Below are 26,486 nucleotides of genomic sequence, written 5' to 3' on the forward strand. Positions count from 1 at the left end.
AATGCCTGTATTGTGAAGTTCTATTGAATTTACTGTATAAACCAGTGCTGTATGTGCTGTTGTGTGTGTTTGCTTTATTCTTGTCAATAACCTTTCTGTATTTATCTCTATATTTAAAGATCCCCTGATTTGAACCCCTTCAAATTGGTCTGGAATGTATTAAAGTTTCATCTGCAAAAAATGTGAAGCCTGCTAACAAAGATGGCCTAGCGATGGGGATAACAAATTATTGGAATGAATGTCTAAGTGTAGAAACTTGAAACAACTATATCAACCATATGAAAAATGTGTCACCAGCGATTAATGAAAAAAACGGGATTGAAATATGGATGTAATATTAATAATCTATTTTACTGGAAATTATTATAGTGTCAGTTGTAATGGTCATAAAAAATGTTATTTTTCTATTATGTTATAATGCACCATTATCAAGTTTCTCTGCTTAAGGATCTTACCGTGGGAGGCTACAGTACTGCTGCGGCTCATTTTATTCTAACACATCGCCGGTTTTTCCCTGGCTTTTTCCTGGAATGCGATGCACTTCACCGGGAGCATGCCGCATTCATTTTGCGTTCTCAGCCACGGGTCATGCGCGGGTCATGCGCGGTTCACGCATGGTTGATGCGTTTATTGATAATGGTTCGGATTTAATAGGTTGCAATTCTTCGTGTGTCTGCAGATGGCAGATATTCATGAATTGTAATGCGCATGCGCATCAGTATTGTGTCGACTTGCAGGTGTTTCGTGTAAAAAAGAAACCACAGTGTGCTATTGTAAATTTGCCTTGAGACTGAAGGAAGAGGTTGCAAAAATGTATCAATTTAGGCTTTTCATATTAAAGAAAGTCAAAGACCAGTTTCTGTTACAGTATTCTCCAGAGAGCCGTCGCCATGAGTGTTCAAGTGCAACCTGTTTTCCAAAAACCCGACAGAAGTTACGCGTATTTGATATGGGCCGCGATTAATGCAACAGATGATAAGATGGCAACAGTTGTTCAAATTTATCAGTATTTTATCGAAAACTATGACTTTTACAAATTTTCGCCTGCTCCTCATACGTGGAAGCGTGCAATAAGGAAAAAGTTATGTAGCGATCCCTGTTTTTATCGTATTGAGCCACAATTTGTTGGAGGGTATTGGTGTGTATCACCGGCTTTTTCCTGTATCTATGATCGTGCAGACGGCAAAAGGCGAAAGGTCGTGTTAAAACCAACTAAGAAACGACAGTCGCTGCCAAGCAATGTACCAGCACCAGCTCCGGCTTCCAATAACGGTCCCACCGTCAGTGACAACCCTTTCTGTCTATCCAGCAAGCCTGAGCCGGATTTCGCATGCAGTTTCGATCAAGCTTGCATGTACCTAAGCAATTTCCAGCCTCATCAGCTGACTACAGGTGGACTAGTCCCGCTGCAAACTATCGACGTGGATGATCAAGAACAATGGACTGGCAGTGGCCCAGCGTTGGCGCCAGCTGAAATTCTGGGAAATTCTATGGTGAGTATTGTTGCCATATTATTTTATGTGTTTTTTTTATTTGGACAATACAGTATCACTATCAGTGTGATTCAAAAGTCAAGCGATTCTCCTGTAAGCAATATTATTGGCTGAGCGGCTTCTCCAGTACTGTGCTGCAGATACTGAACAATTGGTGGAACGCTAGGCGCATGCGCATTGGAACCTTCTTGAAACGCATATGCGTGTCATTACACGGTAGGCGCATGTGCATGTGAACAGGAGACGCCCCCCAAGAAAATTATTGGTGGGACTGGCTGGGTACTTCTTTAGGGGGCTGACCATTACAGTAAAACTTTTCTTTTTGTTTTTCCTCAGAAAAGAAAACGGCTAATGGAGGGATTTCGATGGATAATATCGCTTTGTGTAACAATGCCTGCACATTGCTGAATCGGATTTAAAAACCCACGTACCGGAGTCTACAGTTTAGAGGCCATTGTTATTGATTAGGATAGAATACTATACCTGAAACAGTATGCTGATATTTTCCGGCCGTACAGTATACAATACTTTTTTATATACAGTATAATGTGTAATAAACCCGAAAAAATAAAAACTATGCATTTATTCTACATGTATTACAGTATTGTACATACATTATTTGTCTTCTATACAGTGCCAGTACATACAGTACAGTACAGTATGTGTCTTCTATTTTTTTTAATTCTCTTATACTGAGCATGCCTAAAGTATACAGTACAGTATGCCTGGACAGTAGTGTACATTCTAGAAACACTGTATTTTGTTACAGTAGCAAAGGAGCCAATGGAACAATGTAAAACAAATCAACATGTTCTTTTATTGGTGTAGTAAGTACAAAAACATTTATTTACAAATACTGTACAATGTAGAAACATTTTAAGTGCACAGCAATTCAAAACATCAACAGGTGTATGGTTTACTGCTGGTGAAAACATTTATGTACAGAAAGTAAAAACATTTACAGTCAGTCAGTATGGTTTACAGTCACATGTTATAAAAACAAATTCTTTATTCACAAAATATACAAAACGCAACATCTCCTTTATTAAAGAACGGCAAGTCAAAACATACAGAATACAGTGGGATGGTGTGCAAAACAGTCAGTCAAGCCTGCCCTAGTACAGTCCTCGAGGGCAGCAAACAGGCCCGGTTTTCAGGGTAACCTTTGAAAACGTGCCTGTTTGCGGCCCTCAGGGACTGGAATTGTGCATGTTCTGTGTGTGTGTACAGCAAGTTAAAACATTTCTGTATAAATACAAGTTAAAAAACACACAACAACATCTCCTTTATTTAAGTACAGCAGGTCAAAACATGTACAGTACAGTTCAGCACAACAGTATGGTCTTACAGTACCCGTGATTCAACCAGAAAGTCCACCAGATTGTCCGTCCATGGCCGATTCCTTGCATGGCGCAAAACGCCATTAATGCAGTCTCGAACGCCTTTCATTACAGGATCTGTAATTGTATAAAAGCGCCGCAATTCCTCCAGAATGGTCTTTCTTAAATTGTCAGGAAGCGCCTTTTTTACGCGATTTCCTTCGTAGTTCACTCTGAAGGTCCAGTCGCAGTACAAAGAGTAGGGCACATGGTGCTTAAAAAGTAGCAAGGTATACTTGTGGGGTGCACCAGCATTCATCACCCTATACTTCTCCCTGAGCGCCGGTGGCAGATCGCACAGGGTGATTGTCGGGCACCGTATCGATGCGAGTAAATGTAGGTCTTCTGGGAGCGGGTGTGCTTGAGGCGATGTTATCTGGGAGGAAGCTTTCCTCCGGTCTTGGTCGCCGTATTGTCTCCTGGAGTGGTCTTGATGGGGTTGTCATGTCCTTCTCAACGGCATACATGTACACTACATCTTCTGGTGGAGGGGGTGCGCTTGGTGATGGAAGGGGGTCGATGCTCCCATTCATCACATCCATGTCACCCTCCTGCTCCGGCGTCGGGGAAACAGGGCCATGAACTCCGAGCAAATTATGTATACCCGTAATGTCAGCCTCTATATTCTCCATCCATCAATCCATCCGTTGATCCATATGTTGCATCCGTTGATCCATATCTAGCATCCGTTGATCCACATTTAGCATGGTCTCCAGAAGCAGATCTATCTTTGCCAGCACAATAGAGTTCCCTGGGATATCCACACTTATCCCATTCAGCATCCTGTCTAACGAGCTGCTTCTTGTGCATGGCGTGTGGACATCTGGGTGGATGGATTCAACGGAGGATGAGATGGGGGCTCCATGGAGAGAAGCGGCAGCATCGTCGAAGAAGGGTGGAGGAGGTGACCTGTGGATATCTGATAGAGGAGAAGTGGCAGCGTCGTCGAAGAGGGATGGAGAAAGTGACCTTTGGATTTCCGGGCGAGAAACAGAGTCGTCTAAGAGCAAAGGAGAAAGCAACCCGTGGATTTCAGAGGCACCAGCGGCAGCGGCGTCGGATAGAAATGGAGAAGATGGCCTGTGGGTTTCCGGGCGGGCGGCGGCAGAGTCGAGGACAAGGGGTGGAGAAGACGGGCTGAAGATTTCCGGGACAGCGGCGGCAGAGTCGTCGAAGCGTATGTGAGGAAGTGGTCTGCGGGTTCGATGGGTTGGCTGCCAATCGTTTTGCGTTGATAGTACATCACCGTATTTTTTCTTGACATAATAATGCTGACGTCTATGAAAACCCTTAGCCTCTGTGGTCAGCAGAAGGTTTTCTTTATTGGCCTTAGCCTGTTGCTTTTGCCTTGGCGTGGAAACTGCAACCGCCTTTCGCTTTTTCTGCATGACAGGCACAGCAGAGGCGAGTGGGTTCCTGCGTCCGTAGAATCGGGGTTGATCCATGGAAGCAGATGGCATAATGCAGAATCTGGACAAGGGCAAGTTCAGATAAAGATCATTGAGTGGTGGGCTATGCAAAGTGTGTAACCTTTTATGCATTGCAGCGAGGTACAGGTGTTGAAAGTGGGCATACTCTAATGTGGGTCATTACCGTATAAATACACCATCCATTTTGTGGATTCACTGCACATTGAATACACATCGACTAAACATGTGTTTGTATTTCTTTCTACTCGCAGCAATGGCTGTTAAAAATATTTCCAAGGATTTCAGCATGCGAATTAAGGAGATGTACACGAGCGGACACCGAATTGCTGCTATCCAACGCTGGTTAGCTACTTCTGGCCTCTTTGTGCCAGCAACCACCGTGAGCTATCATGCAGACGGAAAAAACAGAGAACGCAAAAGGGCATCAAGGGTAACTAACGCGTAAGTATATTTATACAACTTAAAAAAAAATTATATCAAAAAATGTACTGTAGATCTACAGTACTAATATAACAAAAGACAGATAAAGTGCGCAAATTAATAGTTCTATTGAGTAAACCCTTAACCACCGTGTGTTAGATAAAACAAAATACAACCTCTAATTCGATAGGTGACCTGCAGCTATATGAACAGGGGTAAACCCCTAGGCAACTGAAACACAAAAAAGACAAAAGCGCAAACGCACATAGTGAAGTTTTTAAAAATGGGTGGATATAATTTTAGGGTATAATATCTGCGTACATCAGGTTAGTGGGTATAAAGCATTTAATGTACAATACATGAGTTTACCAACGCCGCACTGCCGCCTCCAGACTTTAGGAATTCTCTCTCACAGCATCCAGGACACGCTGTCTTGGTTGTAATAGGAAACCTCCTCTGTGGTGCTGTGTCTCGGTCAGTCTCCTTCCCCGATCGCTGCCGTTATAGCTGCTCCTTCTCGGGTCTGTTTCCAGCTACCACTGGAAACAGACCCGAGAAGGAGCAGCTATAACGGCAGCGATCGGGGAAGGAGACTGACCGAGACACAGCACCACAGAGGAGGTTTCCTATTACAACCAAGACAGCGTGTCCTGGATGCTGTGAGAGAGAATTCCTAAAGTCTGGAGGCGGCAGTGCGGCGTTGGTAAACTCATGTATTGTACATGAAATGCTTTATACCCACTAACCTGATGTACGCAGATATTATACCCTAAAATTATATCCACCCATTTTTACAAACTTCACTATGTGCGTTTGCGCTTTTGTCTTTTTTGTGTTTCAGATCTACAGTACTGTATATAATATCTTTGTTATTTCTCTAGATTTATATTACAACAGTATATATATTTTGTATATTTATATTTATATTACAACAGTATATATATTTTGTATATTTATATTACAACAGTATATATATTTTGTATATTTATATTTATATTACAACAGTATATATATATTTTGTATATTTATATTTATATTACAACAGTATATATATTTTGTATATTTATATTACAACAGTATATATATTTTGTATATTTATATTACAACAGTATATATATTTTGTATATTTATATTTATATTACAATAGTATATATATATTTTGTATATTGAAGCATATTAATAGAACAATATATTGTATCCTGTTGATCTAATGTCTCTAATATTTTTACTTACCGGATTGTTTTTCTTTACATTGTAGGGAGACAACTCTTCTGGTGGATAAAATAAGTGAGGTGAATGATGAGAAGAGTGCATTAAGGGTCAAATACACTCTGCAGGAAAATCACAATCTCACTGTATCCGAGACCAGCATAAAGAAGATGAAACGTAGCATTGGATGGAAATATGGACGTGTGAGGTTAGTACTGGACAGTACTAGAGGTAAAAGTGTTGTTTAGGAAACTGTACTGTACCGCTAAAATTATTTATTCCTTGTCATTACAGAGCGTACCCCATGATACGGGACATAAACAAAATAAAAAGAGTGGTCCAGGCCCAGGCATGGATCGACAGTGGAGAAACTTTCCAGTATTGCATCTTCACTGACGAGTCTACTGTGTCGCTGGAGAGATTTGCAACCTTTGCATTCCACAAAAAAGGCAGCATATCTTTGAAGCCGCGGCCAAAACACCCCGTGAAGCGGCATGTGTGGAGTGCCATCTCTAGGCGTGAACCAGGATGCATTTTCATCTTTGAAGGTAAAATATATCAAATATAATGTAGCCTTATGCACTGTACTTTACTAGTGTAGCCTTACTGTATGCACTGTACTGTACTATTGTGCAGTTTTTTGAGCACTTTTCTTTTCTTGCTATAGGAATCATGAATAAAGCTTTCTTCCAAGACAACATTGTCCCTGAGATAGTGCAATACATCACACGCGAGTTCCCGGATGGTCACCATTTCTACCAGGACAACGATCCGAAGCACACCGCGTCAACAGCGCATATCCTTGAGCGCGGTATAAATTGGGTGAAGACGCCAGCGGAGTATGTGCGGTAACCGTGTCCCTTTTTTTTCCCACTTTTTTTACTGTGTACTGTATCTCTTAAACTAATTGTCCTTTTTTTCCAATGACAGATCGCCAGACTTCAATCCTATCGAAATGGTCTGGCATCAGCTGAAGGACCATATCCGGAAAGTGGTGAAACCATCCAAAAAGGACAAGTTGTTCAAAGGCATTATGAGTTTTTGGAACGATGTACTCACCGTGGAACGCTGCAATAAATATATAGACCATATTGCGACTGTGTTGCCCATTGTGATCGCGCGTAATGGGCAAGCATCAGGAAAGTAGTACTGTACTCTAGTATTGTAAGTACAGTATGATACAGGTAAGTATGGCACAGATTTTTTCGTTCCTAATAGTCAGAGTATACAGTAGGTACAGTTTTTTCTTTACAGAGAGAGCAGCACCAGCCATGTACAGTAGTACTACACATCACACAATGCCATAATACAGTACGCACATAACTGCACTAATTTTTTGTTTTCTTGTCGTTTCAGGACAAAAGGGTGGCCTGGGGGGAGGTGGGGTGTTGTGTCCAGTCTAATCTGTTTGTACAGTAAAATGTACAGTATATAAACGGCAGTAATGATGTACACAAAACCTCTCCTCTCTCAATGAACTACTGTACTGTACTCAGAATAAGGAACAAAATAAAGATGGAAAAAATAATATTACTATATATACTGTATATATTTATTATACATTACAGTATATATTATTAAATAATATTCTTATAAATGTGCATTACTCATGTTTATCCATGTTTTGCAAATGTTTTCTAAATGTTTATCCAATTTCAATCTGCCAGAAGAACTTAATAAAGACTGCATTATGTATTATTCATGATTATTTTTATATTTGTATTTTTTGGTTCCTGATAAAATAAAATAAATATTTATTCACATTCCTGCTAATCATAATCATTGACAGCAACCACAACCCCCCCCCCACCCCTTCAGTACACCAATGAATAAGAATGAATGACAAAACAACATGAATCAGTTAATGTTTTTTTTAACTCTCAATTCTCACAATGCTGTGCAAATCAGATTTACATTTCAAAATCGAGAAGGGATTTTCCAAAGCGTTACCGTAAACTAAGCCTCAAAGGGTTGGGGGGGGATGGGGTGAGTAATGTGCAGTAATCAGCTAGCTCCCATCTCAAAGAGGATTCGAAGCAGGCGCAGTGAGGCTTTGTAGCTCGGCCATGGACGGATTAAGAACACAATGGCAATATTCAGAAAATTGTTCTCACAACCCGCACACCGCACTTCCATTTGAATCCGCTCTGTGCCATTGGAAGGCAGGCTCAATCACCGCACTGCTGTTGTTTGTCCCCTAGACGCTGGGTGGATCACCTCCAGTGTATTTTTCGTGGCGATACATCACTTCCGGTTTGTGCTGGGCTCCGTCGCGTCACTTCCGGTGCTGCAGTTTGACAGGCGGCTGGCAGGGCCAATCCACACGGGCAGGGCCAATCCACACGCTTCCTGGGCGGGTCCTCTCAACGCGTTTCGCCCAATAGGAAAATAGGCTTCGTCAGGAGGCTGCACACGAGAGCCAAGTTTCACCCCACATTGCTATATTATAACCTACAGTCTGCACTTAGTTTGTATTTTCTCTGTTGTTTTTTCCTTTATGCTCCCCCTGGGTTGTGAGAACATATATCGACCATCTGGGACCAGTGAAGACAGTCCCTTCCAGAGGGTTTGAGCAGGGGTTACAACTTTATATACATGTTTTTTGCACTATTATTGGTCAATTAATTCACGCACTTGATTATTATAAGTACTTAAATTATTCACTTATAGATTGGTGATCACTAGTATTATTTCAGCGCCTGTTTCACATCATCACTTTGTCACAATATTCAGAAAATTAACGACTCTGTGGAGGGGGGTTGGGTGACTCATGCGCAGTAAGCAGCAAGCTCCCATCTCAAAGAGGATTAGAGTACACACAGGCGCAGTGAGGCGATTGACGCTCGGCTAGGGACGGATTAAAAACAATGACTAACTTCAGAAAATTAATGACTCTGTGGAGGTGTCTGTCGATAAGAGCTTGTGTGTGGGTGGGGGAGGGATGAAGGATTAGTTGTGCAGCAGTTCAAAGAAATTACATAGAGTAGAGTACAGTACAGTAATTTCAAAAGGCAGTTCATCATAATACTGTAATGTGATCCCTACACCCCCAAATACAGTACATAAAAAGCACACAAATCAACCATGTGCAGGCAAATGCACAGCTTGAATATCGTAATATCAAGATTGTTTTTGCAGGCTTGTGGATAAAATAACAGTTAAAAAATCATAATTAAAAAAAAAATTATTGGGGCACTCAAGCAAGCAGTGGTGGGTGAAGTTACACACGCATGAGCAGGAATCAACTAGCTCCCATCCGAAAGAGGATTACACACAGGCGCATAGAGAGGTGATGCTCTGTGCAAATCAAATTCGAGAAGTGATTTTCCAAAGCGTTGCCGTAAACAAAGCCTCAAAATCCCATCTCAAAGAGAATTACACGCAGGCGCAGTGAGGCTTTGTAGCTCGGCTATGGACAGCTTAAGAACACAATGGCAAGATTCAGAAAATTAACGACTCTGTGGAGAGGGGGGGTTGGGTGACTCATGAGCGCTAAACGGCTAACTCCCATCTCAAAAAGGATTATACGCAGGCGCAGTGAGGCTTTGTAGCTCGGCTGTGGACGGATTGATTAAGAACACAATGGCAAGATTCAGATAATTAACGACTCCGTGGAATTTCAAATCCTTGAGCTAGCGTTCGTGGGGGAGGGGGCTACAGGGTACAGCTGCATGAAGTTCAAAGCTAACGACATACTTTAATTTCAAAAGACAGTTCATCATAATAATACACCCCCAAATACAGTACGTAAAAAGCACACAAATCAACCATGTGCAGTCAAACGCATAGGGTCGCAGTCAAAAGCTACAGCACAGATTGAATACCGTAATACAGTAAAATGGTTTTTGCAGGCTTGTGGAGAAAAAAAAATTACAATAAAAATTATTTTTAATTTTTTTTGGTCACTCACCTAAGCAAGCAAGCAGTGGTGGGCGAAGTAACAGGCACATGTGTAGTAATCAGCTGTTGTCAAGCAGGAATGTGATTGAAACCAGACACACGTTCAAAGGAATGGTGTGGGAGAGATGTACTGCATTGTAGAGAAGATAAGAAGTTGAAATACCCTGCAGTGCAGTTAATTATCCTGAGTGAGGGGAGAGCGCTGTATATGCTGAAATGTGACACTGTTACAGTACTGTACACGCCTATTCGTTTCAACAATTTTCAAATGAGGCATACTGTACAGCAGCACAGCACTGCAAATGCATGTATACTTTAAATATGCAAATTTACAATTACTGCGCGCGCACACACAGATTGTGTACTGACGTAGGTTGAACCGCGAAGGTATTAGACTTCCAAGACAACAGCTCACAAACGCCCCCCTGAGTTTTTACACGGCATTGCAGTATTGCAGACGGCGAGAATAAAATGCTAAAATCACGAGCGCTAAAATAACGCAGTTCACTACGGGCGAAACAAACAGAAAACTGCACCTAACCGGGATAATCTGAGAGCTGCAGATCTAGCCGACTTAGACTCAGGTCGGCCGTCACTGTATGTTGATTTTAATCCTAAAGTGTGGCTGACATGGCCCCAAAACTCTAAACAACAACACAGGTAGGACTTCGGGAACTAGCATCTACTAATGATGTGAATAATGTAGCTTATTCAAATTTGCACTTTTGGTAAGAAAAAAAAGCTGAGAGAGTATGGCCAGTACTCCTAAATTTGGGTACAATATGGGTCAGTACTCTTAAATTTTATTCAGATATGTTACTAATTTATGAATCACGCAATCTCCCATAGATAGGAATAACAGAGTGATAATGGCTTTGTACAATGCATGTAGTCAGTGCGTTGCAAAACAGTTATAGCAAACTTTTGTTACATGTTTATTACATAGATAGAGGACAATTCACACCCAGCTCAGGCAGTGACGCTCAGGAAGAGGGGCGGGGGCATTCTCTGCTTCATGTTTAATACGACTGCATTGTCTGGCGAGTGAGTGCTTAATTGAATGGTGCAGGAGAAAACTGAAGTCAGTATTCTTACTTAATGATGAAAACTATAGTGGTGTGTGATTCAAGTACAGAACATGAATTGTTGGTCTGCAGATGCTGTTATTTAACACAGAAAGTAAGTGGGGAGACTAATGATCAACTAAAACTACCAGCTAATTGGACCAGAATGGGTGAATGAGTATAAATGGGAGGTGCATAAGTGAGCTGAGGATACAGACAAAACAAAAAAGAAAATACTAAGATATTAACTATAAAGAAATTCACTTACAAGCACACCACCAAATAATATTAATAATATTAATAAATAACTTTATTAGTAAATAGATTAAATAAAACATATATCACTGTACAAAAGAATAGTGAATAAAATACATAGCGTATAGGCCTAACTCCCACGATGTATCTTACACTAACTAGTTACAAAAATACCAGTGTAAGTACAGAATGATTGTGCACTAAAGTTGATAAATGTGTGTCAGGATCCGTAATCCGTGACGTGCTCGGTGCACTTCCATCGTCCATGACGTTTCTCTCCCTTCTCATGGGACCAGCCACCATGCAAGGAGATCACGTCCCACATGGATGTTAATACCACTTTCTCTGGTCCTGCCTCCAGACTCCACCCACGTGGCAAAGTCATCAGCACACGGCGTGCGGTAAGCACGCGCACGGGCTGCATCACCTTTATGTTTCTGGGATCCTCCCCACACATGTCTCCTGCACCTTACCCTCCTATCACGGTCAGTCTTACTGACGCACCTCCTCCAGTCTGTTACCTCATTGGTCCCTGTGTCCTATATATGCTCAGCTGGCCCACTGGCACATTGTCTGAGCATAAACCTTTCTATGTTACGAAGTGTTCACTGCTACCCTTGCCTCCACAGTTTCGTCTTGTACTTCGGTTCCTAGCCTCTGTTCCTGACCTCGGCTATTCCTTCGGACTCCACTCTTCTATGCTCTTGACCTCGGCTACCAATGACGATCCGCACCTCTCCAATACTGACCACAGCTAAGTATCTTCAACGATCCGGACCTCTCCAACCCTGACCTCATCAAAGTATCTCTGACTACCCTGACCTCTCCAACCCTGACCAATCTAGACTCCTGACATGCCCAGGCTGCGGGTTGGTGTTTATATATATATATATATCCCCACCGCAGCCTCGCGATCATGCCTTGTTTGTGGTGAGCACTCCGTTACAATGTGACAATCGCACAGTAAATATGGCCCGATAGTTGTAATGGCAGTATTGCTGTTGATAAATGGGTCACATAACTCCCTAGATGCGACTCAAAGTCAGAGAAGAGAGACTATGCATAGGGATTAGTATTGAACATACTGTAAGCAAAGACAAATATAGCCATGATAAAACAACACTACACTGAACTGGTATATAGCATGATGTGGATCACTCAGCGTAAATAGAGATCATACAGTACATGCCTATAATTAATTGCCACTATGAATAGACAACATGTTACCTATGATTAGCAAGTTGCTAATACACAGATGAACAGCAAGTAGATGGTTAATGATCAGTCACCAGTGAATATATCCCTTGTAAGTAACTACCCCGCTATTGGGGATATACCACATAAATGGTAGTGTATCTGGTTACTCAGGCTGTTGGATCAATAATAGTGTAGGTAGAGGCTAAATTTTAGCAATCAAAATTTCTAAATTAGCGGTGGATAGAGAATGCCCAATATTATAAAAACGAACCCATAGTGGCATCTGATGTCACAATTGACGTTGGTTCGAAACTTTTGGGGAGCGCAGGTGTCACCATGAAATGAAAATAAAGACTACATAGTGTAATCAATTCCCACTTATTCTTAATCTAGGATATCAGCTAAATGGAAACTCACCCTTTGCATAATGTATTAGCCTTTCCCACTAAATATGTGGTGTAGATAATAAAGATGTCAGTGATTTTGTGTGCGTGGTCACAGGGTGATGTGTCCTCGATAGGAGAAATGATACAAATAGTGTAATCCTGTATTATATCACATCTATATTGGTCACAGTATCACACTTACATAAATCACAGAAATATAGGCACATAATAATTAAAGATGAGTGGACTCCTGACGAAGCTGGTTAAGCGAAACGTGTAGAGTTGCTGCTGTAGGCGTGACCGGAAACTCCAAATGAAGCACAACACATTCTCCTGCATTATTCCTGACCTCGGAGGCACCGGGAGTGATGCGTATGTGACGTACCGCTACTGATCACTGTGAACCCGGCAAACAGGAGGGAGAGACACAGACCGTGTCAGAGAAGAGCTACCTATCGTGCCACTCATCTTTAATTAATACGTGCCTATACTTCTGTGATTTATGTAAGTGCGATACTGTGACCAATATAGATATGATGTAATACAGAATTACACTATTTGTATAATTTCTCCTATCGAGGACACATCACCCAGTGACCACGCACACAAAATCACTGACAGAAGAAAAACCTCATCTTTATCATCTACACCACATATATAGGGTAAGTTTCCATTTGGCTGATATCCTAGATTAAGAATAAGTGGGAATTGATTACACTATGTAGTCTTTATTTTAATTTCATGGTGGCACCTGCGCTCCCCATAAATTTCGAACCAAGTACACAGAAGAAGAAAACAGAAACCTTTCTTCAAGAGGGTTGAGCAGCATTTATCACATTATTTTATTACTTATTTTGTGTTAATTTTGTTCTTTTCACGAACACCTTATATACTATCACTTACTGCACTATTGATTATTTTCACTATTATTCTGGCACTATTGCACCACCCTAAAATAAGGAGCGCCGTAATACCACTTTTTTGATTTTGTCACAATTGACATGCCTGATGCACGTTTCCCTCCAGCTACAAAGCTTCGTCAGAGGAAATTAGCGAAGTGCTCGAAATACTAACAATTTATAGGGCACCGTTACTATGGTGAAAAGTTCACCTTTGTTATAGGTTAAGCTAATACATGTCGATTTATCTCCTTGTCGTTCCTGCCATTCTCCAATCACTGTGCATGTGTAAGAGTGTTGAACAACTTCTTGCCTAATGCTAATCTTCTGCGCATGTGCAATGGACTATGGAAAATAAATATGCTCTGCTATTTTAAATTATGCATGCAATGCAGCGATAGCGCTTGTGTGTGCACTCATAACTGAAATTGACTGATTATTTTTTGTTTAGAATGACACAGTTGTGTACTGCAATTTTTACCTTTCTACTCCCCTCTCTCAGCTGTGAAGGGCGTCAAACTAGATAGGTTTTTTTAACAGAGGACCATGGTGGCCTCCGTATTGCTTCTCCAGTAGTCGATGATCGTAGAGATGTGATGAGTATTACTTTTGTTAAAAAAAATTGATGGTGGAGGTGCTGGTTTCTTCCTGTATTATAATGTATTGCCAGTGACACAGGATTGTTTTTTCCTGTGTTGGATCAGGCATACAGAATCCGAAGAGAGTGACTAGTCAGGTAGTGTACAATAAAGTGCTTTACTCCTGCATTGTATACTGTTAAAAAAAACACAGTCAGCTCATCTTTAAAGTACTTTCCTTAAACGTTTGGTCCCAATATGAAGACGATCCACATTTGAACCAAAAAAGTGGTCCATTTTTTGTATTCTTTCATGTTTAATATACTTTTTTATATATATAATTTAGAAGATCTATGCTGCACACCATAAAGAAAAATAATTGTTACAATTACCATTGCTCCTGGTCCAGGGAATACCTGACTGTAATCCAAATTCTGGACAAAAGGTCAGTAAGGGCACTACAGATATATCCAAAATATATTTATTGAGCCAAATGTGACATTTCGGCCGATGCAACAGCCTTTCTCAAGTGTAACTGACATAATAAAACCACCCAAAGTGTCTCTCTTAACCCCCAAATCCACAGGTGTTCCCTGTTGATAATTATCTGCCGATGTCCTTCATTAGTTCCCCTCCATGTTGTCCATTGGATGATCCCGTGTAGTCCTGATAAGCACTTGACATCATCCCCGACATTCGCCGTCGCTGATTGGTCTTCTACAGATCCATAAGTCCTGAGATATCCTGGGTGGCATCTGACTCATTTTTTTGCTTGCCTCCATTTGTTGTTCTCGTTGTCAAGTGCCGGGTTACTCTCTTCCTCTGCGCATGCATCTCCACGATCTTCCGACTCAGTACTGAGCATTAACTCTCCAATACTTCTGACAGGTGTCTTCTGCAATTTATCAGAGAAGGAGGATAAGATGTCATAAGCCAAATAATCTCCAATCCTTCCTTTTAAAACATCTCTTCAAATTAGGTCCCATCATGATTAGAACATGAACAAGTATGACCAATATAAAAAGTCATTGTTGATATGAAAAAAACATGATAAATGTAAAAAAAACCTTTCATTTGTATTTGTCCCAGAGTTACACTAACCTTTTTGATGAGGTACAGCAACAGCAGTAGTCAATAAATCTTTGGATAGAGCATATATTCTATGTCCTCATCTCACAAATGATCTGCTTGTTAGAAAGCAACCACGGGATAAGATGTCATTCAATCCCTTTGGGAATAGTGTCTAGGGTATATATCCAGTATGCCTCTCATTGCTGTAACATAACATCTTTCTCTATCCCAACAGTAGTTCTCTGGACCTACTCTATTTCCATAATCTTCAGCGATGAAACTGAATGTTTAAAGTGGTTTCATTATGACTGTTACACTTGAGAAAGGCCTTTGCATTAGCCGAAACATCGTACTTTTGGCTCAATAAATAAATTTTGGATAAATCCGTAGCAATACACTTTTTTTAAACATCAATTGTTGTGTCTCAAGTACACTTTTTTCAGTATCAGTATATACACCTCGAACTGGGAAGTGTTTTTTTTGCAGGACACTTTAGCAACTTTTTCTTACAAAGGGCTTCACGAATGATTTTGTATCTTTCCTTACCTATTGTATAATGGTTAACTCTTTTTCTCCATAGGTGATACCTGTAAGTTTTGGCGGCTGTGAAATCATGGAAAACAGCAATCAAGCAACCGACTGTCGTTGTTTGCTGTTCAGAGTGAGCGGTGTGTGTGATTTTAGTGTTATGGGGGTTAGTGGGGAGGGGGTAGGTAGGGGGGTTGATTGGATATTGTGGGGGCTAGTTAAGGGCTTGTTGATTGATATAAGTATATAAGGAGAATAAGTACTTTATTGGTTTGTGTTTGTTAATACACAGAAAACACTTTTTTTTCAAACCCTGTCCTCAAGGACTACCAACAGGTCAGGATTGAAGGATATCCCTACTCGAGAACAGGTGGCTATGTCAAAATGACTGAGCATCAGACTGAGACACTAGTGCTGAATAAGGGATATCTTTCAATCCTCACGTTGGTAGCCATTGAGAAATGAGTTTACATGCACAAGGACATGACATTATTACACAAGAAAAACAAAATGTATCCAAAGTGCCTTTGTTGAGGGGATAGTGGGGGGCACAGTTGCAGGGTCAGTAAGGCTAATAATAATAACAACTGTACTATCTCCCAAAAGTTCTTTATTTTTTTGTGTTTCTTAATATAACTAAAAAACGTTTTTTCTCAAACTCAGTCGTCAAGGACTACCAACAAGGCAGGTGCAAAATGAGTTTACATTCATAAAGAGATGATATTATTACACAATGAAAATTAAATGGATCCCAAAAAAATGTCGTTTCTCTATTTTACAAGTTTTCATTCATTTTTTTTAAGTAAAGTGCCTTTGTTTTACACTCATTCTGAATCTGGTCGGATGAGTGCATACTAAAAGTCTAACACAAATAAATCAGTTGTTAAATATGGTGCAGAAAGCATGTATATTATCACGGCCACTGACATCTTGATAAAGAGACAGACAACAAGAAATAATAAATACTTTTTACAAGAAAGACAAAGCCCGGATATTGCAACCCTTTTTTTAAATAATAAACCATTTCGTTTTCACATTCATATTCACTTTTAGAGGAATCTCCGGTATTTTACTGTATATGAGTACAATATATCACTGTATAATCTGTTTATATTGACAGCAAACATACTGTAGTGTTGTGTTAGTAACAAATAAATATCTCACATGATTCTTCAGTACAAGAACTAAATAGCAAACATTCAAAAGGAGTGTCCTTTCAGGTAAATCTGTAGCCAGCCTCGTTCTTTAAAATTACATGCAAACAAGTATGTCTTTTAGAGATGAGAAGTTGATAAGAACAGAACATTCAACACATTCAGCACACACATTAGAAAATCAATAGTAATGCACATGAATAGACAGAAACCTCAGTAAAAGACTCAACAATCGAACATTTATTCCATCCTCTTTATCCACAATGAATTCCAAACATTCCGTTATGATGACCTTGATATACCAGTTCCATCTCTATGCACATCAACTTAAATCAGCTTGGTACTTTTTAAATACAGTTGTCACCATGCTAACATTACCCTACTGTATATGAGAAGCACAGAGAAAAGGGATACTTACTGTAGAACAAGCACTGAAAGCTTTGTTATGATCACACTCAAAACATAAAGTACAGTACTGTAAGGACAAGGTTATACCATTTAAGGACCATTAAAATATATTGCTTTATTTGGTATAAAAATCCAGGATTGTCTTGTTTGATTTGAAAATAAATATAGTATAGAACTGTTTAACATATAGTACCATGATTAGTTCTGCATCCCACATGCCCTCAGCATCGTCAATATCTGTATAGCGCATGATATGGTCAATAAGGGTGGGCGTGGTGCATGTACTGTATAAAGTGTGGGGAGGGATGTCATACCTTTTTTTATTTTCTTCTGCACTTATTCATCCTCGGGAGTCTTGCCAGAAGGCCAACTCAGCTTCTGTCGGGATCTACCTTAACTCAACATCCTATCAACTATAGTTTTGAGGTTCTCAGTGTTTTTCCTGAAAACCACAGAAGCATCACACATATTCATTGTTGCCTGCTTCAACATGTCCCCTACAACTGTATGCATGTAATTAGTCATACAACCTGGTAGGGTACAATCCAGAGTAAAATATGACGGGGGTCATCCAACGGGACTTTTACAATGTTGCAATTAGTATGGGGTCCATGAATAGGGATGTGGGAGATACAGCCTACCTCAAACCAATGATTAACCCAATAATATTTATCCCTATACTGTTTCTATGTAATGGGACTACTACACGATTAATAATTTTTGGCTTACTTACTGAACACTATACAGGTGTGTTTCAAGTGTATAACATGTAACTATAACACACCACAGTGTACACAATACCATGTGCTGCACTACATGATAATACCGTATAGTATAGAAACCGATAGATTGTAACAATAACCACAGAGCAGCAGGCAAACCATCAGAGATGGCAGGAACAGGATGGTATGCAATACCGCTCCAATAACAGCCTGTGGTCGTTAGAGGTGTGTGTTGATTTTAAAAGGTTTTTAATTTTCCTTAATGGTGCTGTTGACGGGTTTCTCTATTTATTAAAATTTATAGAGAACAACAGAGCATGAAATTATAATTCACTTGATCATGCAACTACAGTAATACAGTTCATTTGTATTTTTTTAAAGTTATTTCTTTATTAGATATTTCAGAGTAAATGACATACACAAATAAAGAAATGCAGTGTTAATCAAAATAACAAAAGGTGAAAATATCATATAAACATTGGCAAGACATTGAGTATATTAATACTGAATACCGTAACAGAAAGACAAATAGAGTAAAGATTGGTATAGTACCAATTATACTTACTAGTCAAAGACATACTGCCATTTGAAAAAAGATAACAAGAAAAGAGAAAAGCAAGAGTTATCCGAAGGTAGTGCGCGATATAGCAGTCCTGAATGGCCTCCTCCCTGTGTGTAAAGGTTGTGTTATGAACAATCTATGGTTGCCAAGTGGCCTCAAATTTGTCCATGGAATCATGCGAGAGATGGGTGAGTCTCTCCATGTTGTAGGTATCCTATACTCTAGAAGTCCAGACAAGTTCAGGAGCAGATGTTTGTTTCAAGAAGAGAGGGATAGCCCCCCTTGCTGCATTAAGTAGATACAATAAAAGGTATTTTTTTATCATGTCATTGGGAAATGTATCCCTATTAAGGAAGTTATTCAGGGGTCGCTAGGTATGCGTACCTATTATTACGCTATTACTGCGTGTATGGTGTTTCGCACAACCTTTCAGAACTGTGTTATATTAGTGCAATCCCACCAGACATGTAACAGAGTGCCAAAACAAGAAACAATTGGGAGCAAGGGTTTAAAGAACTGTGGCAATCAGGATTCTAATCAAGAAAAACACACATACAGTACCTAACCTACAATGAGGTTAGGTGAACCGGGGTGGGAAGGGGAAATAGAAATAATAATCCACAATACTTACACGGCCAAGTGTAAGTACAGGTACATTGAGGGGTATCTGTGTTACTTCAACTCTCCTGCCCCGGTCCAAACAGCAGGGAACCGTGGTTGCTGTCAGGCAATGATGTGACGTTGGAGACCCACACTCTGCCAATCTTTTCCAAAGGCTCCCGCGTGTGGTGGTGTAAAGATGGTGAGGCAGACGTGTTAACAATAGATCAATGTATCAGAAATATGAACATATACAGTAACAATGCACTCACATAAAAACAGACTCCCAGGTCGGCGCCCATAGTAAGGTAGCAAGCCCTGCAATGGAGGTCCCTGCCGCCGCGTCCGGAAGCCAGGGAAGTGTGGTGATGCTCTGCAGCTGCTTGCGACTGCTACGGAGGCCCCCGTGGGACAAAAACAATCAGCTGGTCGGAGCTACGCTTTTCGAAGACACTTCGGCTTCATCAGGCTCAGGAATGTCCATTGGGTGAACTATTCATCTTATATAGACCCATCTGTTAGTTAAAAACCGCCCCCACCTGTCTCAAAATGGGAGGGATGGAGGCTGGCTATGCCACCGTCAGTGCATCTTGCTGATTAAACTTGCAGCTTTAGCTACTTAGCCTCAATGAGGCATACAGCTCTGTTTGCAACACATGAGGAATCTGTGTTAACAGAGCATGTGCGCACATGCAGCTGGGCTAGTCGTGTCTCTGAGCTTGGCTCCGCACCTCCAGACACGTCGCGCATTCTCCAGCGCGCTGCGTGCTCACGAGACTACGTGCGCCGATCCCCAGCTGCGCGGCAACTTCTCCTATATCGTGTCTCCTGCAGCTTCCCCACCTAGCTATTTGGTCCCTTTCTTTCTCTCGGCTTGTGTGTAGGAGCACAAGCGTAACATCTAGATCCTCGATAAGCCTCAATAACCTAATCGCAGCTACTGCCGATAAGTGGCTTATCACTGCTCACCCCACCAATTTTTAATGATGTCTGAAATTTTTGGCGATTCATGCCTTTATTGCCCACGTATCGAGGCTTTGTGTATAGCAGTAGGCAATTTGGCCAATAAGTGCTCGATATGTGGCTTATCGACGCTTATAGCATAGGCCCTATAGTGTCTTTTCCAATTGGACCGATATTTTGGGGTTGCTGTTAGCATGCTAATCTACAATGGTAACTAATTTGACATATACTGTTGTAGCTGTTAAAATCTGGCATCTGCAGTCTGCCGATTTGCCTCAATAATAAAGAGGCTTTCACACTAGGTTTTCTGTTTTGTCAGATGAATTTGTTGACCAGAGACTGGAGTGATGGGAAATGTCTTATTAATTTTATTGCGATGGTTTGGAGGATAATAATAATAATCATAGCATGTTCTTGTATAGCACTGCTAGTTTTACGTACGTTACCGTTTATAACCAGTATAGTGATAAAGGGTTAGCCCACCCTGCTCAACTACCCCTCCCCCACTACCCAGTAGGCCTAAATACCCATCCTTAGGGACAATACCCCCTTCACCCACCCCCGCTACCCACTATTAAAAAAAATACACACAACAACCCTACTACCAACCTCCTAGGCCCCCAATAAACCATTACAATATTTAATACACAACAATACACAAGCCACTCACCCTGTGCCCCTACAAAAAACACATATTTATTTATTTTACACACATGATTAATACCAAAGGCCGGCGAGGGAGCCCAGGTGGTGTCCGCAGGCCCCACAGTGCACCCCGGGGGTACCCATGGGTGTCTGGGGGCCTCCGGGTGGTCCCCACTAGGCCCCATGGCCTACAGGTGGTCCCCACAGGTCCCCGCAGGCGACAATGTGGTCCATGGGTGGTCCCGTGGGTTTCTCCGGGTCATCCCCATGGTTGTCTGGGGGCCCTCGGTGATTCCCATGGGGGTCTGAGGGACCCAGGTGATTCCCACAGGAGTCTATAGGTGGTACCCGTGGTCATCCAGGGGTCCTCAGGTGGGCCCCGTGGATGTTTGGCGGTCCTCAGGTGATCTCCGTGGGTCCCCACAGACCTGTGGTACCAATCCTGTATTTAAAAAAAATAAAACATGTCCTACATTTAAATATCAATACCCCCCCCCCCCACACCAAAACACATACAGTACTGTAATGGGCAAAATAACTATTATCCAGATATGGATAATACATTATTTGCCCATTATTAAACACAACATTAGCAAGCATTAATAAAGTAAATAAAACCATTCTACTTACCCTGGGCAATATGAAGGGCATCCTCGTCAACTTACAGCAGGTCCATGTCCTCCGTTGACAGAAAAAAAACATAGCAGAATACATTCTAATTTCCCCTAGCCTTTAATCACTTTAGTGGTTAATTACCGCTATAGTAATTAAGGGGTTAACCCGCCCTATGGCACTTCCCACCCAGAAGGCCTCCCCAGGAAACCTTCACCCATTCATTGGTACAGTGGTACATCATGCCCATATAATATGGGCATGATTTACCAATATACCAAGAAATGCTGAAGGATTAAAAAAAACAGGCACAGTTACAAAACATTACATAGCCAAATCAAACACACCACATAGCAAAATAAAATACAGGACATAGCCAATTAAATAGATAACAAATGCCAATAAAACAATTGAATGGCACAGTGGGAACATGATGCCCATATAATCTTTGCATCATTTAACACTATGCCAGTCAATGGTCAAAATAAAAAAAACAATCACTTATGCATCCAAACAATCAGAAAATAAAAACAAATAAAGAAGTAAACAGAACTAAATTACCACCAATCAATTTATCCTATCCAAAATAAAGACCTCAATTCACAATTAAAACACCAAAACAAAACCATTAATAAATAAATGAAAGTTCAAGTAAACACCATAAAAATTACATTGGCCAAACATTTCTAAACATTCAAGCAAAATTCACTTAAAATACATAAAAACAAGCATTGGCAAAAACAACCATTGATTGTCCCCTGTATGTATATCCATAGAGACATACATAAATACAGTGGCAATGAATGGGCATCCCCCAAAAATTAAATCACAATAAAAATCAAAATCAAAAACTTTTAAAAGTAAATTAACATCCATTAATTTTTTTTTTGACTTACCTTTAGCTGTCTTCACACTCCGAATCCCGGGGACACCGCAAGCTCTAGAACCAATCCACGAACAGGAACAGCCACAGGTAAAATAATCCAAATTCTTTTTCTTCTTTCTTTTTCTTTATCTGTTATTTGTAATTCAATTTTGCGGTCTTCAGGGGTCTTCGGGGTCTTTTTCTTCATCTGTATCATCTTACTTCTTCCTCAGGCACGTCCTTGAGGTCTTCTTGGTAGAGGATATCCTTCATCCTCGGCTTCTTGCTGTCAAATGAGGCTGCATAGGCTTTTATAGGGCTACTGTATGACATCACATTTTCTGCAAATGGTTCCCGTGGGCCTAATTGGCCAGTGAAAACCATGTGTTTTTCCTTTTTTTTGGGGGGGGGGATAGCAGGGGTGGATGAAGGGGGTATTGTCCCCAAGGATGGGTATTTAGGCCTACCGGATTGGTAGAGGGGGTGGGATAATGGGACAGGGTGGGTTAACCCCTTAATTACTATAGCAGTTATTAACCACTAAGGTGATTAAGGGGTTAGGGGACATTAGATTGTCTTTTTTTTATTCTTCTGTATTGTTTGTAGCAAAGGAGGACATGGACGGTTATGAGGATGAGGACGGCCTTCATTGTGGCAGCCTGGCAGAGGTGACTGCAAATGTTATTTACTTTATTTATGCTGCTTAATGTTGTATTTTAAATGGGCAAATGCACTATTATCCATATCTGGATAATAGTAATTTTGACCATTACTTTACTGTATGTGTTAGGGGGGGTGTGACAGAGTGAAGTCAACTCCTATCAATTATGCCTGGGAGACATATGTCTGAGTGCTTCATCCAGCACTCATAAGGGTTACTCAGGTGGAAGTTAGGAAATCAGAACTCTTTAGCTGACACCTGAGAGCCAGCAAGGTAGATAAAGGATCATGTGACTGGCAGTAGCTGCCAGAGAGAGAGAGAGAGAGATAGAGAGAGAGAGAAGCACACTGCTGCGTGAGCCCTTAGCCAGAGGCATTTCACCAAAGACTACTTCAACTAAAGTAAGGATTATTCATTTGTTTACTGACTGCTTAAAGTACCCTTATGGTTTGGTTCTGGTTTAGCCAGCCAGCCTGCTAGATAGTTCTGCTGTGTTATTAGTCAGTTTTTCTCCCAAAGTGGAGCAGGATTTATTTTGTTAAAGGGACAGTGTACCCGCATGTTATGTTACTGTGGAGAAATAAAGCCACTGAACGTTTTTATTTATCCTGAAACTATACATGTGGACTGTTCCCTGACCTCGGCTACAGGCCGTCCTGCCACAGGGGGGTATTTATTTAAAAGTGTAGTTTATTTTTTTGGGGCACACCATTGGTACCGCAGGCCAGCACTCCTGTGGGGATCACCCGAGGACACCCACTGGCCTGTTGCATGAAAGGTAAACAAAGATTTTTTGTCTATCTCCAGCTTCTTTTGCACCTGCCTTTAGCTGGCGTGTTATTCTGGCGTGCTTTTAAAGAACGATACAGTTATCACCACTTAGAGAATCCCATTGACTGGCTAAAAACAGTGCGTTTGTAATTTTTTGCCTGATTGAACGTGTTTTGCTCGCAGGGCTTAAAAAAATGCTTTTAAAGACTGATAAAGCGCTGTTATCATTGCTTAGTGAAGCGCGCATCAGCCTGTATCAGCCTTAAAAGCTACTTATCGCTCTTAAAAGCAGTTATCACTGCTTAGTGCATCGCATCTTTAATCTCCATTTTATCCTTATTGTAAAGTAATTTAAGAACAATGTCTATAGGCAGGGATGGATTATCTGCTCGGTCTGGGCCTGAGGTCTCTGTGTGCCCTGTCCATGAGAATGTCTTAGCGTGGGCCTGAGCCTAGGATATGTGAGAAAAGGCTTAGCAGGTGTCTTTCAATCTCTGCAGGGTACACAGTCTTATGGACCCCCAATTAGGAGATTGTATCTCCTGCCTCTGTTATACAGGTCTTTGACTTGACTTTGTAGGTTTTGTATAATAAATAAGCACTGGGAGGGCAGCTGCTGACAGAGCTGCTCTTGCGTGTTCAGCATAGACCAGTAGTTTTCAACTTTTTTTTGGTTAGGGAACTCCTGAATTCGATTTTGAAATTCTAGGGAACCCCCAACCCTCGCCCCTTGTCTCTCCCAACCCATAGCCCCATCTTTCTCCCAACTTACATTCCCTCTCCCTACACACACACACACACACACACTCCCACTTACAAACACACTCTTCCACTTACAAACACTCTCCCACTTACAAACACACGCTCCCACTTACAAACACACCCTCCCACTTACAAACACACACAGCCTCTTACAAACACACACACACTCCCAATTACAAACACACACACACTCCCACTTACAAACACACACACTCTCCCACTTACACACACGCTCTCCCACTTACAAACACTCTCCCACTTACAAACACACTCTCCCACTTACAAACACACCCTCCCACTTACAAACACACACTCCCTCTTACAAACACACACACACTCCCACTTACAAACACACACACACACACACTCCCACTTATAAACACACACACTCTCCCACTTACACACACTCTCCCACTTACACACACACACACACATACTCTCCCACTTAAACACACACACACTCTCCCACTCACACACACTCTCCCACTTACACAGACACACACACACACACTCCCACGCTCTCCCACTTACACACACACACACACACACACTCCCACACTCTCCCACTTATACACCCACACTCTCCCACACTCTCCCACTTACACACCCACACTCTCCCACTTACACACCCACTCTCACACTAACATACACACACTCTCCCACTCTCCCACACACACTCCCCCACTTACACACAACCCCCCCCCCCCCCACACACACACACACACACTACAGTCACAAATACAGGGAAATTATAGTATGAGGAAGTTTATATGACACATACTCCTTTTATTGTCAGAGGGGGCATTGCCTTCGCATGTCACTCTGGCACTGACTGGGAATAAATCCGCAAAGGTTTCCAATTTCCTGGGTAAACTCTGATCTCCTGTCGGACCCATTCAGGAGTGAAGCATGTGGAATGTGTTCCCCACAAACCCCACCCTCTGAGAGAGCGTGCGCACACCTGAGCAGGCAGAGAGAAGGATAGCAGTGGCCGGGCTGCTGCTGCTGAGCTTGGGAGCTACTGGGTCACTGCTATGTGGGGGAGCCACCGAGCCTGGGACAGCTGGGAGAGTTGTCCCAGCTCTCCCCCCATGGAGGCTGTGGAACCCCTAAGAGGTGCTCTTGGAACCACAGGGTTCCGCAGAACCACGATTGAAAATCACTGCCTTACTGTATCAGATACAAACATCATATACATATGTACCCATAGCAGGCACACATACATACATGCAGACCAGATGTACACCACATGCATGAACATACCCACTATATATGTTACCCACTATTAAACACATCATATATGCAGCATGCAGCACCACACATACCTGCCTACGATGTCACTGATTTCTATTGGCCCATGTGATGGGACATCAAAATGAATGTGGTTCAGCTCTGAAGACCCCTGCTTCCTACCTAGGTGGGGGGAGGGTCCTTAATAGGGCTTGCCTATCGGCACATGACCTAGGAATGGGCCCAATCTCTGTCCCCCTTCCTAATAGGAAGCTGTTCACACATTTTACCATTTTATTTGTAATAATATAACATCTCATCTTTGTGGCGCCTTCCTTCTCTAATAATTCTGCCTGTTCTGTTGGCTTCTCCTTCCACACCTGCTTTCTCAAGCACTTGCTGCACCTGAGTAGAGTTACCAGATGTCCGGTTTTATCCACATGCACACTTTATAAGGGTCTGCGACATTGTCCGGGAGCATTTCTGACACACATGTTGTTTTCGGACAGGCACTCTCTCACAGGCCCTGTGTTTTCAGCTGGGCAGTCTCGCAGGCCCTGATCAGGTGCATCTTCAGGGAGGACGTAGGTGTGAGGAGGTTGGGGGTTGAACTGTGCGTGGAGGAAGATGGCTGGATTCCAAAACAAACCCATTTGTTTGCAGGGGAATGTGATGGAGCGGCTTAGTGAGTCCACTTCACTTATGCTGAAAGAATCATTTTG

General features: G+C 41.6%; 1 protein-coding gene across 2 annotated transcripts in view; it reads right to left on the reverse strand.

Annotated features, from left to right (window-relative positions):
* Positions 1–26,486, reverse strand: part of PCDH15 (protocadherin related 15) — a 1,763,546-nt gene that overhangs the window by 268,350 nt on the left and 1,468,710 nt on the right. Inside the window, exon 25 of one of the 2 annotated variants that reach the window (XM_075612934.1) lies at positions 14,688–15,105. The exons of the other annotated variant lie outside the window; for it this stretch is intronic. Coding sequence (XP_075469049.1) covers positions 15,075–15,105 — 31 coding nt within the window. The 3' untranslated portion in view covers positions 14,688–15,074. Of the gene's footprint in view, positions 1–14,687; positions 15,106–26,486 lie in introns of those variants that run through there. 2 annotated transcript variants of the gene reach the window in all.

Source organism: Ascaphus truei, chromosome 8, assembly GCF_040206685.1.
Source record: "Ascaphus truei isolate aAscTru1 chromosome 8, aAscTru1.hap1, whole genome shotgun sequence".
Classification (NCBI taxonomy): domain Eukaryota; kingdom Metazoa; phylum Chordata; class Amphibia; order Anura; family Ascaphidae; genus Ascaphus; species Ascaphus truei.